The 22,744-nt window shown below is 37.6% G+C and overlaps 1 protein-coding gene and 1 non-coding gene across 2 annotated transcripts in view; both read right to left on the bottom strand.

The window, feature by feature from the left end:
- DMD (dystrophin) overlaps positions 1-22,744 on the bottom strand; it is a 2,325,391-nt gene that overhangs the window by 61,607 nt on the left and 2,241,040 nt on the right. Inside the window, 2 exon segments of the mRNA XM_043994767.1 lie at positions 851-962; positions 3,730-3,896. Coding sequence (XP_043850702.1) covers positions 851-962; positions 3,730-3,896 — 279 coding nt within the window.
- On the bottom strand, positions 10,291-10,394 carry LOC122752176. Its single transcript, XR_006355970.1, has one exon. It is a non-coding gene; the product is annotated as a U6 spliceosomal RNA (small nuclear RNA).

The raw sequence follows: 22,744 nt of genomic DNA, 5'->3' as shown, positions 1-22,744 counted from the left end.
TGGATGGCTCTAACTTCTCAGAATTTTTCCATTATAATCAACTAAAAGCTGCCTTCTTGGGACCAAGCAGAACAAGTACAATCTATCTTCCATGTGACAACCCTTCAAATATCTGAAGACAACTATCATGGCCCCCCAAAGTGTTCTCTGCTCCAGGCTATACACATCCTCAGACCCACAAGCTGACTAGACCATCTGCTGGATTCAGACTATGAACTGAAGAGATATTCCAATGATTCCATAGGTTCTGCTTCTATCTAGACATAGATCATTCAAACTGGATGTATTCAACAGCCATCAAAAGAATTCTTGGTCTTTCTAATGACAAGTAAAGCAAGATCTAATTCACTATTCTAATCTATTTTAAATAATGAAACATAAGCCTAACACAATAACTTCTAACACACTTCTTCATTTAGAGGGAATTATAGTTATAGCAGCAAATAACAATTACTGACATAATTCCTTTAAGAACAACAATTTCTTTCTAGAGTTTAGTAAATTCTGAGTGGACAGTAAGAGAACAACCAAAATTAACACTTTAATGTTTAGCGTATTATTCAAGATCGGTGATTTTAAGCCGGGGAGAACAACAGCAATTAATATTGCTGATACACAAGTGCATGTAGGTGTGTGCATGCACATGTGTGCACGTACACACACACACACACACACACACACACACACACACACACACACACAGAGTAAACTCTAGTATCAGGTAGCCCCACCAAGAAATATTAGCTCCCATATCTGGGAAAATCAAGTGATTTGCAGACCAAAACACTACAACTACTTTATGAGACTACACAGAACTGAATCTCTCCCCAGCTACAGTAGCATTACTTACTGGAGTGCAGTATTCTACCATGGGGTAGTGCATTTTATGGCCTTTTGCCACTCGGCCAGAAAAGAAGCAGCTTTGGCAGATGTCATAGTTAAAGTGCTTTAAGCTCCTGTACCTGGTAGGGGAGAAAACAAACAAACAAACAAAATTAGTTTCTTCAAAACTGATCTGAAAAACAACTGGTAAGGGCCATGGTCTTGATAAAACTTTCTTTTACACCAATTTCTCCTACCAATACAACAAATACAATACTGGTACACAGGAAATATCAGAATTACAAGAAACCTAAAATATTTACTAAAACCCCCTTTATTAAAGATGAAGAAATTGAGGGCTGGAGAGGCAGAGCACATTCCCAGTGTGACACAAGTGTTGTTTTTTTTAGTGAGGCAGTTGGGGTTAAGTGACTTGCCCAGGGTCACACAGCTAGTAAGTCTTAAGTGTCTGAGGCTGGATTTGAACTCAGGTACTCCTGACTCCAGGGCCAGTGCTCTATCCACTGCACCACCTAGCTGCCCCTGCACCACCTAGCTGCCCTGACACAAGTGTTTTAATGAGTAGGACTAGGCCTTCAATGACTGACTCATGCCCAAAATTCTACTCAAAGATTTTTAACATATATAGTTTTCTGTAAACATATTGAAGAGGAGGGAACCAGTTCTTATTTCAAATCTATGGGAGTATAAGAATATCTTTGGTGAAATGAGAAGGTACTGACAAATATCCAGTCTATTAACACCAAACACTGGGATTTTCAGGATACACACTTTCTATTTTTTAGGACAAAAATTTAGAACAACAAAGCAATTATTTTCCAAAAAGGTAAAGCAAAATGAAGGAATGACAGTGGCAAAAGTGAAAATAAAGCCTGTCAGCTAAAAAGGGACATATTTTAATCCAGCGTTCTGACTGACTGATTTATGAATCATTTTCTAAGTGTCATTTTGCTCATTTCTGCGTTTTATCATTCTTTCCATCCCTTCAAAAATGCCTTAGTATACTATATACACATAGCAAATCAAACTCCAATAAAAGGTTAGAATTGTGCTGGGTTAGAGTAGTTATAATTTTTAAGTCTGAAGTGGTGTTTTTTTTCCTCTACCCTCCAAGCTAACATATTTCCTACTATTTCTTTTTTATTTTAAGTTGCTTTCTCAGATCAGAAGACTTCAATCAAATCAAGAAAACTAACTATTGTACAAAATGAATAGGAAAACTCGCTATCACTTTACTGAAAAATACCACATTCCATTCACTTTTCACTCCAATATTCCTTTTGGAAAAAGTAAAGAGAGGATTTCTAAATGATATACTCTAATGGAGGAAGGAGGGGTAAATGTACTACTGTTCTTTAAAGTTTATTTTTTTAAAAGCATCTTCCTGACTGTTGTTTTATAAATCCTCCCCCCACATTTCCCACTGACTAGCTAGAAAAGCAGAGAAGGAAAAGGTAAGAAATGTAATGTAGTCTCCTGCTGCATCCCCACCTGAAGTCATCATTCATACCTGCCAGAAAGCAGGACAAAATGAGGGTGTCTTTGTGCTAGCACAGCCTACTCGCTGTTGTCTATCTAGGCTTTGGAAAGCTTTTGTAAAACCTCTCTGTAAACAGCATGATATGCAGAAGGATAAATAGCAATGCTAAAAGAACACCATGAATAAAGAGCACACCAAACCACACAAAGTAGCTATTAAGGAACAAAGTGATAAAACAAGTCTAACCATAATTGAAAGAGAGTATTTACTTAGCTGTTAAGTGGATTCTGAAAAGGCATACCAATATATAGCTATTTTACAACACAGTAGCTTATTCATTGCTATGGAAACTATGCTTCTGATCCAGATGTTAAAACAGATCAACAACTTTCAGAATTAAAAAGTGAGGATTATTATCAAATAATACATTCATTTTAAAAAAAAGACACACATACACAAAAAGGTCAAATGGCTTAAGAGTTTAAAGTCACAAATTTTGCAATTTTTAAAGCAAATCAGGTTTCTAAGAGATGCTCCTTCCTAGCAATGTAACCTTGGGGCAAATCACTTAACCTTTCCTGACCTTGTTTTTCTCAACTGTAAAAGAAAAGCATTGACCTAGACTCCAAGGCACCTTTTCAGTGCTAACATTTTATTATTCATTCTTTTTTACCCCCACTTTGAAATAAAAGACTCTTTCTTGGTTTTTAAGTCTCTAGGTGAACTTTTCCTTCATTTACATACTTTATGTCCTCCTGCATAGTAATTCATTAGGATACTATCCAGAGAGGCTAATCAGGTATTTTATGTATCAAGAATAAAATTCTGTGATTACTGGAACAATTCCTGGTATGAACAGTGGGAGGGAAAGGAGAGGAAATTGGGGAAGTAGGACTGATAGAACTGGGCCTGGTTTCCCTGTACAGAACCAGCTCCAGACTTTCTGATATTTTGGGAATAGTTCTGAGATTAGACTCTAAGGGAGAAAAAGAGAGAGACAGAGACAGAGACAGAGACAGAGACAGAGACAGAGACAGAGACAGAGACAAAGACAAAGACAGAGAGACTGTAATTGTTGAGACTATCTTACATTCTCTTGTAGATGGACATTGGAATTTTGTTTGGAAGTTCTCAGGGGAATTATTCATATGTGTCTGTTTGAAGGATGAAATTTTCTACTGAGTGAGGTTCTGGAATGAGGAATGAACAAGGATAATAAAGGAGGAAGAAAATACCTCCTTCCAGATCAGTCAAATTAACTAAGTAACTAAGAAAACACATCCTTGTCAGAACTTCTCTATGTCCACTCTGGTGACTTAGAAAACTAAGAGCTTCAGCTAGGGAGGACACAAGGTCTTATGACACATACAGTTTAAAAAAAAAAAAGCAGATCTGGGATCTCATACCTGAATCCAATAATGGGGCACTCTTTGCAGATGTTACACTTCGCCTGGTGCTTGGCAGTCTCTGCAGCAGCCACCCTGTGTAGAACAGGCAGCCATACCATTGACTGGGGTTCCAGCCTCATCCAATCCAAGAAGAGAGCTGCTTCTATTTCTGGCTTATTGTTAGCCTATAAGAAAAGGAGAGAAGAAGGAAAGAGAAAAGAAGGGGAGGGAAAGGAAGAAGTCAGCTTCAGGGGAAATTTTTTTAAAATTTCTTTTACAGAAGTATATGTAATACTGCTTTTCACCATAATGACTTCCCATACAGCATATGGTAGAACAGTATTTTCTCCATACATTGTTGGGTTGACAAATTTTTTTTATTTGCTCATTTTTCTTTACCATTAAATGGCCAAGCCAATACCATTTCCTCTGAAAAATCTTTTATATCCTCCCTCTCCCATGGCATTTGATTTTTTACTTCCCTTCTATACTTTTGTGATGAAATACCTCTGCATATACTTTCTATATCTACTCTTGTGTGTAGTTGCTTTAATCTCCTTAGCAGATCATAAGCCTCTTGAAGATAGGGATGATAACATTTTTGTTTTTGTATCTGAAGTGCCTGTTAGCTCATTTTGGAGGGTAGGAGGAACCTGGACCTATTTTTTCATCAGCAGAAGTTCCTGACATGCAAACTCATGTCATATAAGTCACATGGCTGTGAAGTGTCAGAAGCAAGGCTTGAATCTAGGCTTTTCTGAATTTATGTTCAATCCTCTATAGCCTATGCCTTGCACAAAATATATTTAAGTTAATAAATTTGTACCATAGAGACTTGTGTGTCAAAGACAGCTGATTCTGACTTTTGTGACCTATAAGTAAGTCACTTCCCCTCTATAAGCTTCATTTTCTTCCTCTATAAAATAAAGGGATTGAGCTGTGTGACCTCTGGGCAGCTGGGTGGTGAAGTGGATAGTGTGCTGGGCCTAAAGTCAGGATGACTCATCTTCCTGAGTTTAAATCTGGCCTCAGACACTATCTGTGTGACCTCGGGCAAGTCACTTAACCTCGTTTGCCTCAGTTTCTCATGTATAAAATGAGCTGGAGAAGGAAATGGCAAACCACTTCAGTATCTTTGCCAAGAAAACCCCAATGGTGTCACAAGAGTCAGACATGACTGAAAGACAACTGAACAACAAGTATATAACCTCTAAGGTTCCTGAAACCCCTTCTAGCTCAATGATGGCAGCAATTTGTTCTTTTCTCTTAATTCCATATAAATAGCCCACAGTGTCTTTACTTAGTTAAGTACTTTAAAAAAAATTTTTTTTTGGGGGGGGGGTAATTGAACTGATTTGTTTCCACATAACTGAGTTGATAACACAGGTAGAAAATTTAGGTATTCATTACATAGTTAAAGTAACAAATCAATTAAATGAGAAGCCTTGAATATTGAAAACTACTACTTTTAAATATATAATCTTATGATGAAAAACTGCCAATTACTTTGGCAATATTCACCCTCTGATTGAATACTTCCAGGGACAAGGAATTTACTACCTAAAAAGGCAGCCCATTCTCTTAGAATGGGATAAACATTCTCATGAACAAATAAGGGGGTTGTCAGTATTGAAAGGAGATTAGGGTTATAAACTGCCAGGGGTGGGATAGTGGATAGGAATCTTGAGCAGGATGAACCAGAGGTAAAAGATAAACTGGAAGTTTACACACAGTGTTTGCATTGCCCACCTGTTTACAGGAAAGCTTAATCTTAAGAATCATATAGCCAAAGTCCACTAATTAATTGGAAACTTCATTTGATCATGCATAAAAACGGGATTTGTCCAAGGCTGAGACAAAAAGAAAAAGAGGGATGAGGAAAAACGGATGAGAAGGTATGTTCATGTTCTGCTGGGTGTTTTATGTTATGCTTATTGTCTCTGGGAAAATGAACAAATAAGTCTAGGTCTTTCAATGTGTGCTAGCTCACTAAGTAGGCCATACAAGCATCGGTGATGAATAAAATCGAACCAGATGCTCATATCATAAAGTGTGCAAATTGTTCTTTATCTCCAAGGCAGGCCATTACTTGAAAATTTGGAGGGAAGGGGAAGAAGGGTAGCACACATTTAGAACAAACACACTCACATTTTTAAAACTCCGAGTTAACCAGAAAATTCTTCCCTAGGTAGCTAAAGCTGAAATGACCTACTGGGGTCATCCCATTGAATATGCAGCTGGAATTCCTCTAGAAACTTCTGGAGACACCAGATAGTTCATAACTCATTGCTTGGGTCCACTGGGGAGATGAGGAAGCCTGAGGTTGCTGCCAGGTGGCTCAGCTCTGAAAGGCTTTGTCACTTTGGTATGACACAGAAAATCCTGAGTGGTCCCTTTGTTCCTCACCAGGGGTAGTGGGGGTGCTGCATCACACTAAAGTGATAAGTACTGAGATGAACCTATTGGCTAATTCATCCCTCTCTACATTTATACTGAACTGCAATGTTTACCTCTCATTTCCAAAAACAGTCCTTATTCTTTCTTCTGAAAACACATACAATAAAACGAAATCCTTCTTTTGCAAGATATCCCTACCAATATTTAAAACCAACTTTGAATCATCCAAGTTTTCTTTTCATCCGGTTACAGGTATCCCTTATTCCTTCAACTATCTGACATACTGCATATACCCCAAAAGAACAAGAAAGCTCTTACTTACAACCAAAAGGAAGAGCTTTTTCTATAGGAGCTTTCTATAAATATTATCTTGTTTGAGAGTCTCACAACAACCCTAGGAGTTAGATACTATTATTATTCCCAATTTACAGTTGTGGAAACTGAGACAGACAGACGTTAGGGGACTTTGTGCAGGGTCACAAAACTAGTTAAGTGTCTGAGGCCACATCTGAACTTGGGTCTTCCTGATTCCAGGCCCAGAGATCTATCTACTGTGCCACTTAATGGGGGGATGGCAAAAAAAACTGTAGTATGTAAACATAATGGAATATCACTGTACCATCACAAATGTTGAATGTGAAGAATGGGTGAAATAAGCAGAACCAGGAAAATAATATACCCAAGGAATATAACAATGTAGATGAAAAGGACAAAAATGATAGTTAAATGTTCTATAATTAGAGGAGAGAAAATTTCTCTAATTTCCAGAGGCAATTGGGTGACTGTAGTGGATAGAGTGTTGGGTTTAGAATCAGAAGGACCTGAGTTCAAATCTGGCCTCAGACATTTAACTAGTTGCATAACCCTGCATAAAGTCCCTTAACCTGTCTGCCTCAGTTTCCACAACTGTAAAATGGGAATAACAATAGCACCTACCCCCCCCCAAGGATTTTAATGATAGATGTGATCATATTGGTTTTTTGGGGGGTGGGCAATGAGGGTTAAGTGACTGCCTAGGGTCACACAGCTAGTAAGTGTCAAGTGTCAAAGTGTCTGAGGCTGGATTTGAACTCAGGTCCTCCTGAATCCAGGGCTGGTGCCTTATCCACTGAGCCACCTAGCTGCCCTGATGTGATCATATTTATAAAGTGTCTGGCACATAGTAGGCTCTTAATACATGCTTATTACTATCCCTTTAAACTCCCCTTTGCAGAGATGGGGGATAGGAGACTCCCTATGAATGTGTAACACTGAATATATTATACTGTCAAATTCCATTGATGTATTGGTTAGTTTTATTGAACTTTTTATTATTCTTTGTTAAAAAGAATGGCTCTCTGTATAGTGGAGGACAGAGGGATTTACTTGAAAGTAAAAATAATTTAAAACCAAGGTATATCAATGTATTTTTTTAATTACAGTGCTAATGCCTGGATCTGATAATTCAAGGTGCTTTAAATTAAGAAGTATTGCAAAACGATTTGAAAATAAAATAAATTCACTTTTACTTTAAAAATAACATATATGACAATGTCTTCTAGACCCTCGACCATCCCAACTAGTACCTTCTGGTACCATGCTAACTTGTCAATAAACTTCTTAAAATATGATACTGAGAGTTAAACAGAGTAACATTTACAGGGAAGCTATCATCTTCTTCTGGATACTAAACTTCTATTAATAATATAAGTATTTGGGGCATATACTTCATCCTCTAGACTTATGTTAAGTATGTAATTATTTAAACCATTTAGTTCATCTTCACACAAACTAAAGCACAGGATACTTGACAGAGCATTGGTCTTGGGAGTAAGAAAGACCTGCATTTAAATTCTGCTTCAAACACTTATTAAATATGTGACCTTGGGAAATCATTTGTTCTCTGTATATTGCTTTCTTTATCTCTATAATGAGGGTGTTGAATTCTATGGCCTTCCAAGTTCCTTCTCAGCTCTAAATCTATATTCCCAAGAATTTCTTTTTGTTTGTTTGTTTTGTGGGACAATGAGGGTTAAGTGACTTGCCCAGGGTCACACAGCTAGTAAGTGTCAAGTGTCTGAGGCCAGATTTGAACTCAGGTCCTCCTGAATCCAAGGCCAGTGCTTTATGCACTGCGCCACCAAGCTGCCCCTCCATGTCTTTTTTATCGTGTATTTTTTTCAACAGTTTTTTAGGTGACTTTATTTATTTATTTTTAGCAAAAAGCCTACTATGAATTCTGTAATACTTTTAAATGAATTTTTATTTTACTAATAATTACATAATCTGTATTTTACGTGTTAACAACTACATACATTAATGAAATAATAAAAACATTGCTTCACACTTTAGCCTACAGGTGGCAAATACAATCTCTACTGGATTTTGTCTGAAAGAAAGATCAAAAGACAATATTTGATGGACTTGGACTCCTTCTGTAGCCCCTTGGCCCTTATATTGGAAATAAGTGCTATTGCAAATATGACATATTCAGGGCTGATCAAACCTTTGCTGGTTTGGTTCTCCACAGATTAAAGAAAACTATGCTGGTTAGAAAGAAAGCTTCAAGAAATGAGTTGTTTAGCCAAAGATACAAGAGGGAAAAGAAGTGCAGAAGGAGAAACTGAATAACACTTTTCCAGTTATATGACTGTCTCTTATGGAGCGGACGGTAACCAGCTGTTATACTTTTCCACTGAGGACAGAACAAGAAGAAACAGGCTTAAAATAGCAGCATGAGGAATTTAGGTGTTATGCATAAATAATTCCCTGACACTGAAGGTTGTTAAACACTAGAATGATTTACTGAGGGGTGTTGTGGAATCTTGTCAAGAGAATCAGCAGATTCCCACCTACTTCTGATGATACAGTTCTGCTTAAAAGCAAGATGGTAGACTCCTCAAGATCCAGTACAGTATTAGATCAGGATGCAAAGATCCCAACTATTTAAAACTATTTGTTGACACCAAGTAATGGAACTAAAATTATACCTTTTGGAGATCACATCACTCTCATCTTTCATTTTTACTCTAAATTGTTTGACAGAATAGTACACGATTTCTCTTTGTTTGAGAGCAATAGCAATTTGAAAAATCAGATTTTGAAGCAAGTTTAAGGGAAATGAGACCAAAAACAAAACAAAAAATCCCCCAAAAACCCAACCTCAGCCAAAGTTAGCTGCTTTGTACTAAATTATGGTCATTATACTTTGTCACTGGAGAAAGAATGAGATAATACTAGCAGAACAATATAGGTACATTACCTGGTATAAGGAATATGAAATATGCTAATAGAATAATCCCCTGTGCCATTGCCTATCCAAATCCTTAGGACATTCAAGATCCATTTTTATGGTCGGGATTGGCAACACTTCTATCCACATGACTACACCAAGGTTATCTTTTCTACTGACTATTTTTGCTACATTTCCCTCCTTTCTTCTGCACTGGTCTGAGGGGTAAGAGAACGTGGTGACAGTGCTTGTCTGGAAACTCCATCCCAACTACTAAGTCAAAGAAGTCAGAACTCACAAAAGTAAGGGACCACAAGTTGAAACCACTGATGAGATCCTATCTTTTCTGCCCCAGGGAGAATATCTAGACCTGGAGGAAGTTAAGGTAGGAATGGGAGGACTTCAGGGGACCCACCACCCCAACATTGGCTACTCTAGTTGAGGTGAAACAATCCTCACCAAGCATAATAAGAACCAGTTATAAGAAACATTATGCTAATAAGAGACAAATGTATATAAATCAATCAGCATATATTAAGTGCCTACTATATGTCAGGTACTGTGCTGGGCACTGGATTAAAAAAATTAAGTAAACCTAATTTATGAAGCAAATCATGGAAATAATCTCATGTACACCATCTGACAAACTAAGTAAAGTACTATTTGAAGTCTCTTAGGATGCTCAATCCAATTCAATCCAAATTTATTAGAAATATGTTATGTAAAATTTTTTAAAATGTTATATGTGCCAATGCACTATTAGGTGTCAGGGATACAAGGATAAAACAAAAATGGTCTTTGACCTCAAGAATCTTACATTATATTGGGAGAGACTATACTTGGATCAATATAGGGCCCAAGCTACAAATAGCTGGGAAACCTGTGTCAGAGCACTTAGCTTCTTCAAAGGTTATCGTTTCAGTTCATGGAGTAGGAGATGGGGAAAAATCAGTTGGGCAGTCTTTTTTTTTTTAAATATGGAACACTTTGCGAATTTGCGTGTCATCCTTGCGCAGGGGCCATGCTAATCTCTGTATCGTTCCAATTTTAGTATATGTGCTGCCGAAGCAAGTACTGGATAGTCTTTTAATATTTTAAAGAGAAAGGTAAAAGGACTTATTCAAGTGGTGGCATCTTAAAGTGGCAATGTGGTCAAGGTGAAGCAGCAAGGAAACCTTGGACAATTTAAAACAAGTTAGAACAGAGATTCTGTGGAGTAACATTGGGAGCTGAATATGGCTGAGAACAAAGGAGGAAAGAAGTAATAAAAAATAAATAACCTATTCCTAGATTTGATATCATGCTTTGAACTACTATACACTAAATGCCAAAGCATATTAAGAAGTGGACATGAATATATTGGAATTTTTATTGGTAAATCTCAGGCCATTTAGGGAGGAATATTGCTTTTGTAACAAGGCCTAAGCGATCCACTGTATGTAGTCTTAGTGTGTGGGGGCGGGGGGGGGGGGGGGAAATAAATTCTGTAGAAAAATATACCGACTTCAAATCATGGCCCAAAAAGAAATAAGCTGCTTGAGCAATGATTTTACCCTTTCTAATCATGTAAATGTATATAGTGTCATATTAGTGAAAAATAGCCTTAATAAATATTAACACCCATTTCATGTTTTTAGTCATTATTTACAGCTAATGATGTTGACAGATGACAATCCAACCACTCTACAGAATGCTTCTGTTCAAGCCCAGTGCCTGGGAAGATTAACAATATTTAAATTCATCAAAACTAACTAACTATCCTCCCCCTCCCCCCGTCATAGCCTTCACATAGGAAGATTTAAAACTACAAGGAATAAGCTAGTCAGGGTCAGACAGTCTAGGACAGACAGCTCTCGAGTTGTTCCCTGAGCTGCAATGACATTTTCTTTAACAACCTCTAAATCCAGTAAAAGCACCGGTGAAATATTTCACATGAGAGAAATCTGCCTTCATATACAACATAAAAGTAGGAACAAAGATAAGTTGTAAAGAATATTAATGACTCTCTTCATCTGAACATTCCTGGTTTTAATAATGAACAAATTAATTAGTGACACAAAAAATCACAAACTATTCTTCTTGACCTTATAAATTCACATGGGAATAACTTATTTCTGTTTTGCTTTTGAGTTGTTTTAGATACAAGGCACTTTTTTTTAAAACTTTTGAATTGCCCTCTCACCCAAAACTTTAAGAAAGCAAGACCACTAAGCTCTACTCTCAAATCTCTTGCCCTCTTATTCACTTATATCACTGATCATACTTTGTCAGCCCCCAACTCTGGATTATTTCCACCATATTCCCCCTTCACTCCTGCAGCTGAACAAAGCTGGGGGGATAAATCATGCAACTCTGCTGACTAGATCTACCACAATGACATATTACAAAATCTCAACTGGACCTTCACTGCAACAAGGACATCACTCCATTTACCATCCAAGTCACTATCTCACTCACCATAGATATTCCAAAACTTTTTTGACCCCCAACCCTTCAAGCATCCCATCCCTAGGTCCCCTCTTCACCCTCTCAGCTGAGATCTCACTTCATACTTCACTGAATTTTGCTGAGAGCACCCCCTTCTCTCATCATCTCAAATCACTCAAGTCATCTTTTCTCCATTATCTCCTCCTCCACTTGCCTCTTATGAAGAGGTGGCCCTTCGTGTGATCTATGTGAACCTTGGCTTCTAACCCCACAAGTCTTCTCCATCAGACTGACCTCACCACCATCCCAACTTTCCCTTCAGTCTTTCCCTATCTACTGACTCCTTACCTGCTATCTACAAACATGTCCATGTCCCTCTGATCTTGAAAAATTCTCACTTGATCCATTCATACCTGGTAGCTTTCTCCTCCTTTTCAAGCTAAACTTCCTATTAGAATTTTAGTTATTTGAAGGCAGAGGCCATGCTTTCACTTTTCTTTGTCTTCACAGTGATTAGCAGAGTGCCACCATCAATATTCAATTTTGGGCACTATTTACTATACCTCCTCTTGAATATTCTCTCCTCCCTTGGCTTCCCTGACCCTCTTCTCACATTCTCCTACTACTTATGTGACCACTTACAAAAAAAAAAAAAAAGGAACTTCATGTAAATAAAATAAGTTTAATTGACCAAACTGGAATTCAATAATTGTTTATAATGAACCATTTAAAAAGAATTGATCAGCTGCTGGGCTTTTAGCAGAGAGGTCTCAATAGACCACATGAGTCATTACCAACATGACCACCACTTCTTAGTCTCCTTTGCTGATTCATGATCCATCTCTCCCAACCCCTTAGCATGAGTGTTCCTTAAGGTCTGTTCTCTAACCTTCTTCTTTTTCTAAGCCCTTTCCCTGTATCCAGTTATCTTTATGAACAAGATTCCCAAATTGACATATATGCATTTACATTGTATATGTTAAATATGTAGGCCAATGTTTAGAAATGTATACAGTCATAGGAAATGACAGACTTATGGAATTATTAGAAATTATTATGAACCTATTAGAAATCACTATTAAGTTTCACTGATGAATGTTCTCTTTGCTTGTTCTCTGTACTCACACACGTATGGTCCAATAGGTAGTTATTAATGTGGGATACCTCCATGTACTCCTGACATCTTGACATGTCTAAAAAAGAATTGAATATCTTTCCTCCTGAACACATCCCTCTTCCCAACTTTCTTCTATCTGTTGAGGTCACCACAAAACTCTTATTCACTTAGGTTCATAACCTCAAGAATTAATCCTGACTCTTCCTTCCCCCTTCCCTGGATCCAGTCAAGTTTTCCTCATTCTACCTCCTGAGATCTCTAGAATCTGTTTCCTTTCTCTTCGCTTTAGCAGTCAACACCACCTGTTGCCTGAGCTTCATAATGCTCTGGTCACTTAGTTTCCAAACCATCAATCCTCCAGAGTTGTCAAAATAATATCCCTAATGCAAAGGTTGGATCATCCGTCCCTTTAGTGGTTTCCTATTGCCATTAGCATAAAAGACACACTCCTCAGCCCTCCACTGTCCAGTTCCGGTTTAATTCACCTATGCTACAGTCAAACTTGGCATTCTATCTTCTGTTGCCAGTCATATGTGAAAGGACACACCCAAGCCTGCAAATGCTCTCCTTCCTTATCCGACCTCTTAGAAGTCTCATTGTCTCTCAAGGCTCAGTCCATGTTCCACTTTCTCTAAGACATTCCCCATAATACCCAGTTGTTGATACACTCTCCCTCTTCAATAATCTTTTATTTACTTCTGTCTGTATCCATCATATTTATTCCCCCAGTAAAATGTAAGTTCCTTGAGGGCAGGAATTGTTTTCATTTTGTCTCCATATCTGGAGCTCCTAGTCCATTGCCTTGAACAGAACAGGTGCTTAATCAATACTTGTTGCATCAAAACAAAGATTCATTCAAATTTATTTATTCTTCGTTCATTTTCAAATAGCTGTGTGTTAAATTTTTACAATTAGGGACATGTGGTGACATTATTATTTTTTTTTTGCAGTACATTGCAATGTAGAGTTCCCATAGTCTATTATCTAATAAGATCAGGTAAAGTACTTTCCTCACATTAGGCAGTTCACAAATGATTACAGTTAAAATAGTTTGACTCCGTGAATGTCATAATTACAGAATGTAAGAGTTGTAAGGGACCTTGGAAACCCTGTAATTTGCCATCTTTATATCACAGATAAAGAAATGGAGACCCCAAGAGGTTAAATGACTTGTCAAAGATGTACATTCATTTTATTTTATAGGGAGGTGAACTGTAAACAGATCTCTTCAAAATCAGACAAGGACAAAACCCTAGGGCACATGGAAGGAGAGAGAGGATAGGGAGGCAGACCACTTCTCTGCCTTAAGGAAATAAGAACTGACTTCATAAATCTTTTCGTTCTTTAACTTGTTTTTACAGAGAGCCATAGTTCAAACTATTACAACAAAATTCCCTGCCATTCCACTGACACTCCCTGGAAGGTACTGAATCGAGCTAAGAAGTCCAACTACATTTCTCTTCATCCTTGGGAAGGGGAAGAGAATAGAGGAGAGAACCTGCCCTTGAAAAAGATAAAGTCATCGTCCCCCCACTGGTCCAGAAAATCATTTAGGTGAGCAAACCTAAAAAAACAAACAACAGCAAAAAATCATACTATTGAGGGAGGTGGAAAAGGCAGGAATCCAATGAAGCTAGAGTTGAAAAGATGCCCAAGCTGAATACCTCAAACCAAAGCTTAATGGAAAGCTTTCACCCTGTCCTGCTCTGACATTTCTCTATCCAACACAAATGTCTTCTCAAATATTCTGCTCAGATACAATCTCCAGAGTCAGTTCTATGTGTTGTTGCTACCAGAGGAATAAGTCCCTAGATTCCAAAAGTAGACACACATGCCACTGATGGAAAAATTATTTTGTCTGAAATAAGGCTTGTGAGGCCAAAATCTGTCAGAGAAGGACAGGAAGAAATCCCACATTTTTCTTTCCCAAGAGCTCTCCCAGAATTCCTGCATTTTATTTAATATTCTGAAAATAATGAGGGAAATAGGAGGCCAAGGTTCACTATTCTAAATTTTAATAAAAAAAATTTGCATTGCCAATTAAAGATAAAATCAACCCAAATAATAACAAAAGGTGATTATGAGCCATTCATTTGCATTTTCAAGGTCAACTACTATGACTCTAATCTTTCTGCTATCCCTGACTAATAATAAGCTAATTAACATACTGCTCCCAAATAATAAACACCAAATTCAATATACTAAAAAAAAAATTGCCTATGAGCCTGACAGAAGTGCTGTAAATGTGCCTATAGCCACAGAAAGGATTTTCATATTATAAATGAAAAGTAGAATTTTAAGTTTGGAGATAATTGTCTGATCATGAAAAATAATTCATTAAGAACTAATCATCAAGGGGCAGCTAGATGGCACAGTGGATAGAGCACCGGCCCTGGAGTCAGGAGTATCTGAGTTCAAATCCAGCCTCAGACACTTAATACTTAACTAGCTGTGTGACCCTGGGCAAGTCACTTAACCCCAATTGCCTCACTAAAAAAAAACAAAACTAATCATCAAAAAAATTAAAAAAAAAAAAAAAGAACTAATCATTGGGAGCAGCAGACAAAGCACCGACCCTGGATTCAGGAGGACCTGAGTTCAAATGCTGCCTCAGACACTTGACACTTCCTAGCTGTGTGACCCTGGGCAAGTCACTTAACCCTCATTGCCCCAGGAGGAAAAAAAACCTAATCTATCCTACTGGACAGAGTCATAAGATTAATAACGCTAATAATAATAATAGCTAACATTTATATACCACTTTTAAAGTTTGCAAAGCAGATCACAAATATCTCATTATATCCTTCCAACAACCCTAGGTGTTAGTTGCTGTTATTATCCCTATTTAACAGATGAGAAAAATTGAGGCAGAGGTAAAATGGCTTGATTTGAGTCAACACATCATGTTTGATTTGAATTTAAGTCTAGGTTCAGCACTCTTTCCACTGTACCACCTGGCTGCTCAATAAAAAGTTTAAAAATTTTTTCTGATTCTGGATTTCTAAATTATAGTCATAAAGTAAATAAACTATCTAAAGGTTTTATTTTTTCTGATAGAAGGTAGAAGTTGTACCTAGAATAAGATGTTAAGTGACTGAAGGAATGAACACCATCAGTGAAGACTTAAAAAGGAAGTGGGATTACAAGAGCTCTTCTATTGAGAGGGAGGAAGCATGTGCAACTGAGGTGAGGTATGTAGTCCAACAGAGATAACTCATAGAAGAATCAGGATTGCATGAGCTCTTTAAAACCCCATTAGGGCAGCTAGGTGGTGTAGTGGATAGAGCACTGGCACTGGAGTCAGGAAGACCTGAGTTCATATACAGCCTCAGATACTTCCTAGCTGTGTGACCCTGAGCAAGTCACTTAACCCTGCTTGCCTCAGTTTCCTCATCTGTAAAATGGACTGGAGAAGGAAAATGAAAAATCACTTCTTTATCTTTGCCAAGAAAACCCCGAATGGAGACATGAAGAATTGGACAAAACTGAACAACAAAACCCCAATGAGCAAATCATAATTTTAGTAATAATAAAACAATCTCTTGAAGATAAATTATTGATGCTGAACTTTAAAATCTTACTTTTAATAAGACAAATACAATACTTATATCAAAACAGTCTCTTTAGGTGAAAAGACCTGTAATATGCAAGAAGATCAGGTATTCTAGAATGATTTACTATTTCTCTACTAAAATAATGTATGTTGTACTTCCCCAACAATTCGTACTGAAATTCATATTCAAATTTGTGCTCTCTTTTCCTCATGTGTGACAGACTGAGACTGTGCAAAGATGATAGTCATATCTGCATTCTGAACATAAATATTCAGATGACAGATGAAGAAGATCCCTTTTCATTGTGTATGTATGAATACAATAAGAAGTAAGAAGGAAATGTAAAATAAATACAAATAAAGATTTATACACACAAGCTGCGTTAGGTGAAACATAATGAACGTGAAGTTGATACCTCTGACATTGCTTAAACAATAAAGCCCAGAAAATTGTTTATATAAAAATGATACTCAAAGACTATCACAGGAGAAAAACCACTTCTACCATTACATCGACTGAGTTCTGTTAAAGACAATTTGCTGGCACATGACTTTCTGAAGTTTACTTAAAAGAGTCTAATGATGCATTATAAGAGAAAATAAAGGGGAGAGATTCTCAAAATTCAAACCTATCAATTTGATATCACTCTTCAACAACTTTTTTTTTTTTTTGCGGGGCAATGGGGGTTAAGTGACTTGCCCAGGGTCACACAGCTAGTAAGTGTCAAGTGTCTGAGGCCGGATTTGAACTCAGGTACTCCTGAATCCAGGGCCAGTGCTTTATCCACTGCGCCACCTAGCTGCCCCCAACAACATTTTAAAAAAGATTATTGGGCAGATGATTGATGAACACTGTTGTTTTTTGCAGGGCAATGAGGGTTAAGTGACTTGCCCAGGGTCACACAGCTAATGAGTGTCAAGTGTCTGAGGCCGGATTTGAACTCAGGTCCTGTGAATCCAGGGCCGGTGCTTTATCCACTTCACCATCTAGCTGCCCTGAAGTTTTTTGTTTGTTTTTGATTGATGAATACTTAGAAGGGAAGAGGTGATAACTAGGAACCAGAAAGAATTCATTAAGATTAAATTTTGCTAGAATAATCTCATACCCCCAATTTAAATTATTCATGGACTGATTATTGTAGGGGTAGTCTCCAGGATAAAGTATCCATGTATAATAGTTACTTGTAACTCTGAAGGTATTTACCATCAAAACAATATAACATAATGTGGATGGGTTCCCATGGCTAGCTCACTTATGTGAGTTCTGAAACCTTATGCCTTGTACTAATAATCTAAGCATCCTGTATAATGAGATATTAATATATATATATACACACATATATACACATAATTAACTATATAAATATGTTAATATATAAACATAAATACATATCTTTTTAAAAAAATTTCAAGTGGATTCCACTCTGTCCTACAATAGGAGTGGGTTCCAAGCCACTCAGTGGATTCTCTTTTTTCTTTCCAGTGGTCCCTTAGTGATTTCATCAGCTCCCACTGATTTATCATTTCTATAGAGATAACAGATACCTGGCTCCACTCTTTCCTTTGACTTTTAATCCTGCAACACCAATAATAGCTTAATAGACATTCCAAAGTGCATATGCTGGAGATATTTCAAACTCCAGATGTCTAAACATAATTCACTTCCCAAACCCATTCATCTTCCAAACTTCCCTCCTTTGGTTTCCAGCACTCCTAATCTTCCAGTTTTCCAGGTTCATAAACTTAGTGTTATCCTCAACCCTTCACTCTGTCACTTCACATATCTAATGAGTTGCCAAATCTTGCTGTTTTCACCTTTACATCTCTCATATGCAATCCCTTCTCTCTATTCACAGAGCTAGCACAACTAGGCTCTTCCTCAGTTTCCACGCAGATTACTGTAATTTCCTCCTTACTGGTCTCTCTGCCTCCAGTCTCCCCCCACCTCAATTCATTCTCCATAGTGCTACAAAAAGGATTTTCCCCACAGCATATATCTTAATATGTCACTCCCCTATCCAATGGTTTCCCATTTCCTCTTAGCTTTTACTGTACTTTACAACCTAGTCCCAAACTTTATTTTCAGCTTCATTGGATATTACTTTCCTCTTGAATACTGAAATCCAGCTAAATTGGTCTCTTTGTTCCTTATACACTGCACTCCATTCTCCTATCTGTATGTCCTGGGCACTGGCCGTCCCTCACATCTGGAATATATTCCTTCCTTACCCCTGCCTGACAGAATCCCTCTTTTCTTTCAAAGTGCTGCTCAAGCACATATTCTATAGGAAGCTTTTCCTGGTCTTCTCACCTGCTAGTGCCCCCTCTTTCAAATGACTTACATGATATTCCTTTCCTTTATATTTATTCTGTATATGTTGCTGTTTAATTGTTTCAGTTGCATCCCACTCTATGTAACCCCGTCTGGGGTTCTCTTGGCACAGATACTAGAATGGTTTTTCACTTCCTTCTTCAGCTCATTTTGCAGGTAAACAAACTGAGGCAAACAGGGTTAAGTAACTTGTCCAGGGTCACATAGCTAGTGTTTGAGGCCAGATTTAAATTCAGGAAGTCAGCTCTTCCTGCAAGCACTCTACCCATTGTGCGCCACCTAGCTATCTCATGTGTGTTTGAGAGTGTGTGTGTGTGTACACACACTTGTTTCCTCATTGGAATACAAATTCCTTTTGAGTAGGGATTGTATCATTCATTATACTTGTACTTCTAGCAGCTTACAGTGTCTAGTACATAACTGGCAATTATTAAGTATTTGCTGATTGATTGATTAATAAAAAGTTCCTTCCTAAGCTCACTCTACAATTCCCAGGCTGAACTTGTCCTGACCAAAAAGAAAGAAAGAAGAAAGGAAGGAAGGAAGGAAGGAAGGAAGGAAGGAAGGAAGGAAGGAAGGAAGGAAGGAAGGAAAGAAGGAAGGAAGGAAGGAAGGAAGGAAGGAAGGAAGGAAGGAAGGAAGGAAGGAAGGAAGGAAGGAAGGAAGGAAGGAAGGAAGGAAGGAAGGAAGGAAGGAAGGAAGGGGAAAAAATAGAAAAGAAATACTCCATGACCTTAAGAGTTTTGAATTTGAATGGGTTTGGGGATTAGTACAAGGGGAATAACAAATAATTTTTTAAAAATCCAAACTATGCAAAATAAATGCGAAGTAATTTTCATGAGATTGAGCAACATAAACCACTGGGGGACTCAAGAAAGGTCTCTTGTTGCCAGTGGTACTTGAGCTGAGTCTTTAAAGAAACTAAGGCTTCTTAAGAGGCAGAGGTCAGGTAAGGAGGGGCAGTCTATGCAAAGGGCCAGAAGTGAGAGCAAGAAGATGGAATGTTATATACAGGAAAGGGGAAGTAGGCTACCTTGGCTGGAATAGACAATGAATGGGGGAGAGTATTCTGTTATACTTTTCTCCCCATCTTCCTTACTAACAACAGTTTTTAGTACTAGTAAAGAGGAAAGCCTTCTGGGTTTTGTCACAAAATCCAACTTCTAATTCTTACTCTCTTCCTTCTTATATTTACTAACTGTGTGATGGTAAGTGAGGCAATTCACCTCTTAGGGCCTCAGTTTCCTTATCAATAAAATGAGGGAAATGTAAGATGACCTCCAGGTTCCCATCAAACATTAAAGCTAACATCCAATGATTTGACTTGTAATCCTAGATCTCTTCCGGTCAACATGGAGTTATAGCCCCAGGGAAAGGAGGAAGGGAAGGAAAAAAGGAGGGAAAGCAAGTCTTCAAGGCCAGGGGTTCTTAAACATTTTCCACTCGTGACCCCCTTTTTACCTGAAAAATTTTTACATGACCCAGGGTATATATGGATATAAAATAGGTATATATAACCTTTTACTGTTGCCAAACTTTTTGTGACCCCATATTCAGTTATGTGATCCCATATGGGGTCAAGACCCCTAGTTTAAGAAGCTAGGCTCACTGCCACTGGGCCACTCAACTAGGCCAGATGCTACAATTTCTCCAGACTAAGTCAAAGCTACCTTTATGTTGAGAACTTTCTGGTCATTTTTCTCTCCTGTTTAAGTTAGAAACAAGTAACTTTGATCTTCGTATGTAAGGGAGCTAAAACAGACAGCTAAAATGAGATTTCTAATTAGCTATGGATTCCAGTAACTGGTTAACTCATGACCATTAAGTAATCCAAAACTGGCTTTTAAAACCAAAACAAAATCTGAATCCCTGGAAACTTTCTCATTACTTCACCCCATCCCATTCTAGGGACCAGAACTCTTTAAAGTATAGATTATCATCTGATATAAAATACTCTTTAGCTACAGATTTCAAATGCTTGAAAATATTCACCTTGATGCAGGTTCACTTTACATGTGACATTTTAAAATTCTGAACTACTGTCAAACTATACATTTTCTACCATATTAAAGAATCCATTTCTCACTCATTTGTTTACTACAACTTAGTCTCAAAGAGCCTTCATTTAGTTTTTAAAACATTAACTCTAAAGCAGATTTTTTTATATAGCCTAAAATCTTTTAAGCTACATATATGTATGATATCATACAAGCCTTAGGGGGTGGGGAGGACATATGTATAAGAAAACTCCCAAAATACACACACACACACACACACACACATATATAAAGGAGATATCCTCAGGGTATTACACATGCAGACTCATGACAAATTTTTTTTACTACCCCACCCAGGCTGAATCAGCATCTCTGGTTTTCTAATTCCAAAACTATTGAAGGGCAGGTTTCCCCAGCCAGCAAGGAAGGGGGCGGGGGAATTGAGCAGAAATAAAATAGAATAAAATGAAAGGCTCATCAGCTGAAGTTTAAAAATAAAAAAAAAAAAGCTGCTTTTTCTCCAGCACAAGGAATGCTTGTGGAAATGCTTGGAGGAAACACTTAAGCATTTTTATTACCATTTGTCCTTGCTACTAGAAAAAGTGGCCTTTAGAAACTCAAGGGACATGTTGACAGAAAGGAAGTGGCCTCCTCACATTCCCAAGGTCTTACACTTCAAACAAAGAGCAAAGGGGATTTCTCCTTCTCTGTTATCTTTTGCTAGAGTAAACATCCCATTTTCATGCATGGTGCACACACAAGATGAGGTGGTTGCCAGGGTACCTGACTGAAAAAGCCAGAGCTGGGGAAGTAGATTCTAAAGTTCACCTTTAGTGCCAACTTTCCACTGGGATTGCAAATTATTGCAAAGTTTATCAGGCTGCTGAAAACTGTATTAAATCCAAATACTGTAAACCTCTCTCAATTCTGACTCTCCTATGAATAAAGAACAGGAATGTTAATGCTGAACACTGAACAAAAAAGATATACCTTTCATGAGAGTATTAATCAAGGGAAAATATCCTAAGGAAAAACAAACCGCATGCCACCTAACCAGAAAAGTATGATACCTGGAAAGAGGCATGACTAAAGGGAAGAAGCAGAGCATTAGCTACATCATTGAAACTAATGGGCTTTTTCAGGTCCTGGGTTTAACAACAGGATATAACAATCTAAACAAAGATAAGAATCTAAACATAACCAAGTGAAGCAGAGGAAAGATTAGGTAGATAGAGATATCTTTATCTTTGTATAGTTGACCCAAGCAAAGAGTAGTTTTAAACCATTACCAAGTTAATATTCCCAGATCATTAAATCTCCTTGTTAAACCCAGGACCTGAAAAAGCCTATTAGCTTCACTGATGTAGCTAATGCAGTTGGCAAACAGTTAACAGATTTCTGCAATCAAATACTACCACATATATGTGTGTGTGTGTGTGTGTGTGTGTGTGTGTGTGTGTGTGTGTATACACTCTCAAATAAAACACAGAATTACCTTGAATCATTGTTTATCATGGCATTTGCTTTAATGTCTCACCTATAAAATGAAATGGTACTCCAGTAAGGTAGTCCTCAAAGTCACTTCCAGCACCAAATTTATGATACAGTATTAAATTCTGTGATTCCATATTTGCCTGGCTCATTGGTTTTGTCTGACAAGATCTTTTGGGGTCCTATTATTCAAAATGTTTGATATCCTTTTCAACTCTGTATCATCTGGTCATTTGCTAAACCTGTGAGATGAGCCATCTATAGCTTCATCTAATCACTGATTAAAATTATTGAACAAAACAGGATCAAAGAAAGATCTCAAGTCCTCCACTATAATAGACCACCCTCCAAGTCAACATCAGCCCATTAATGAGGATTCTTTAGATCCAAATTATTGTTAAGGGCTAAAATTCTAGCTAGTCTGTCTAAAATATCTAATGAGTGGTCACCAATAAATTATAAGCTTTAGCAAGAGTTAGGCTTTTAAGCATTTATTAAGGAGAATAAG

The sequence above is a fragment of the Dromiciops gliroides genome, chromosome 3, assembly GCF_019393635.1.
Source record: "Dromiciops gliroides isolate mDroGli1 chromosome 3, mDroGli1.pri, whole genome shotgun sequence".
In the NCBI taxonomy this organism is placed as follows: Eukaryota; Metazoa; Chordata; class Mammalia; order Microbiotheria; family Microbiotheriidae; genus Dromiciops; species Dromiciops gliroides.
This window is presented reverse-complemented; position numbering and strand designations above follow the sequence as displayed.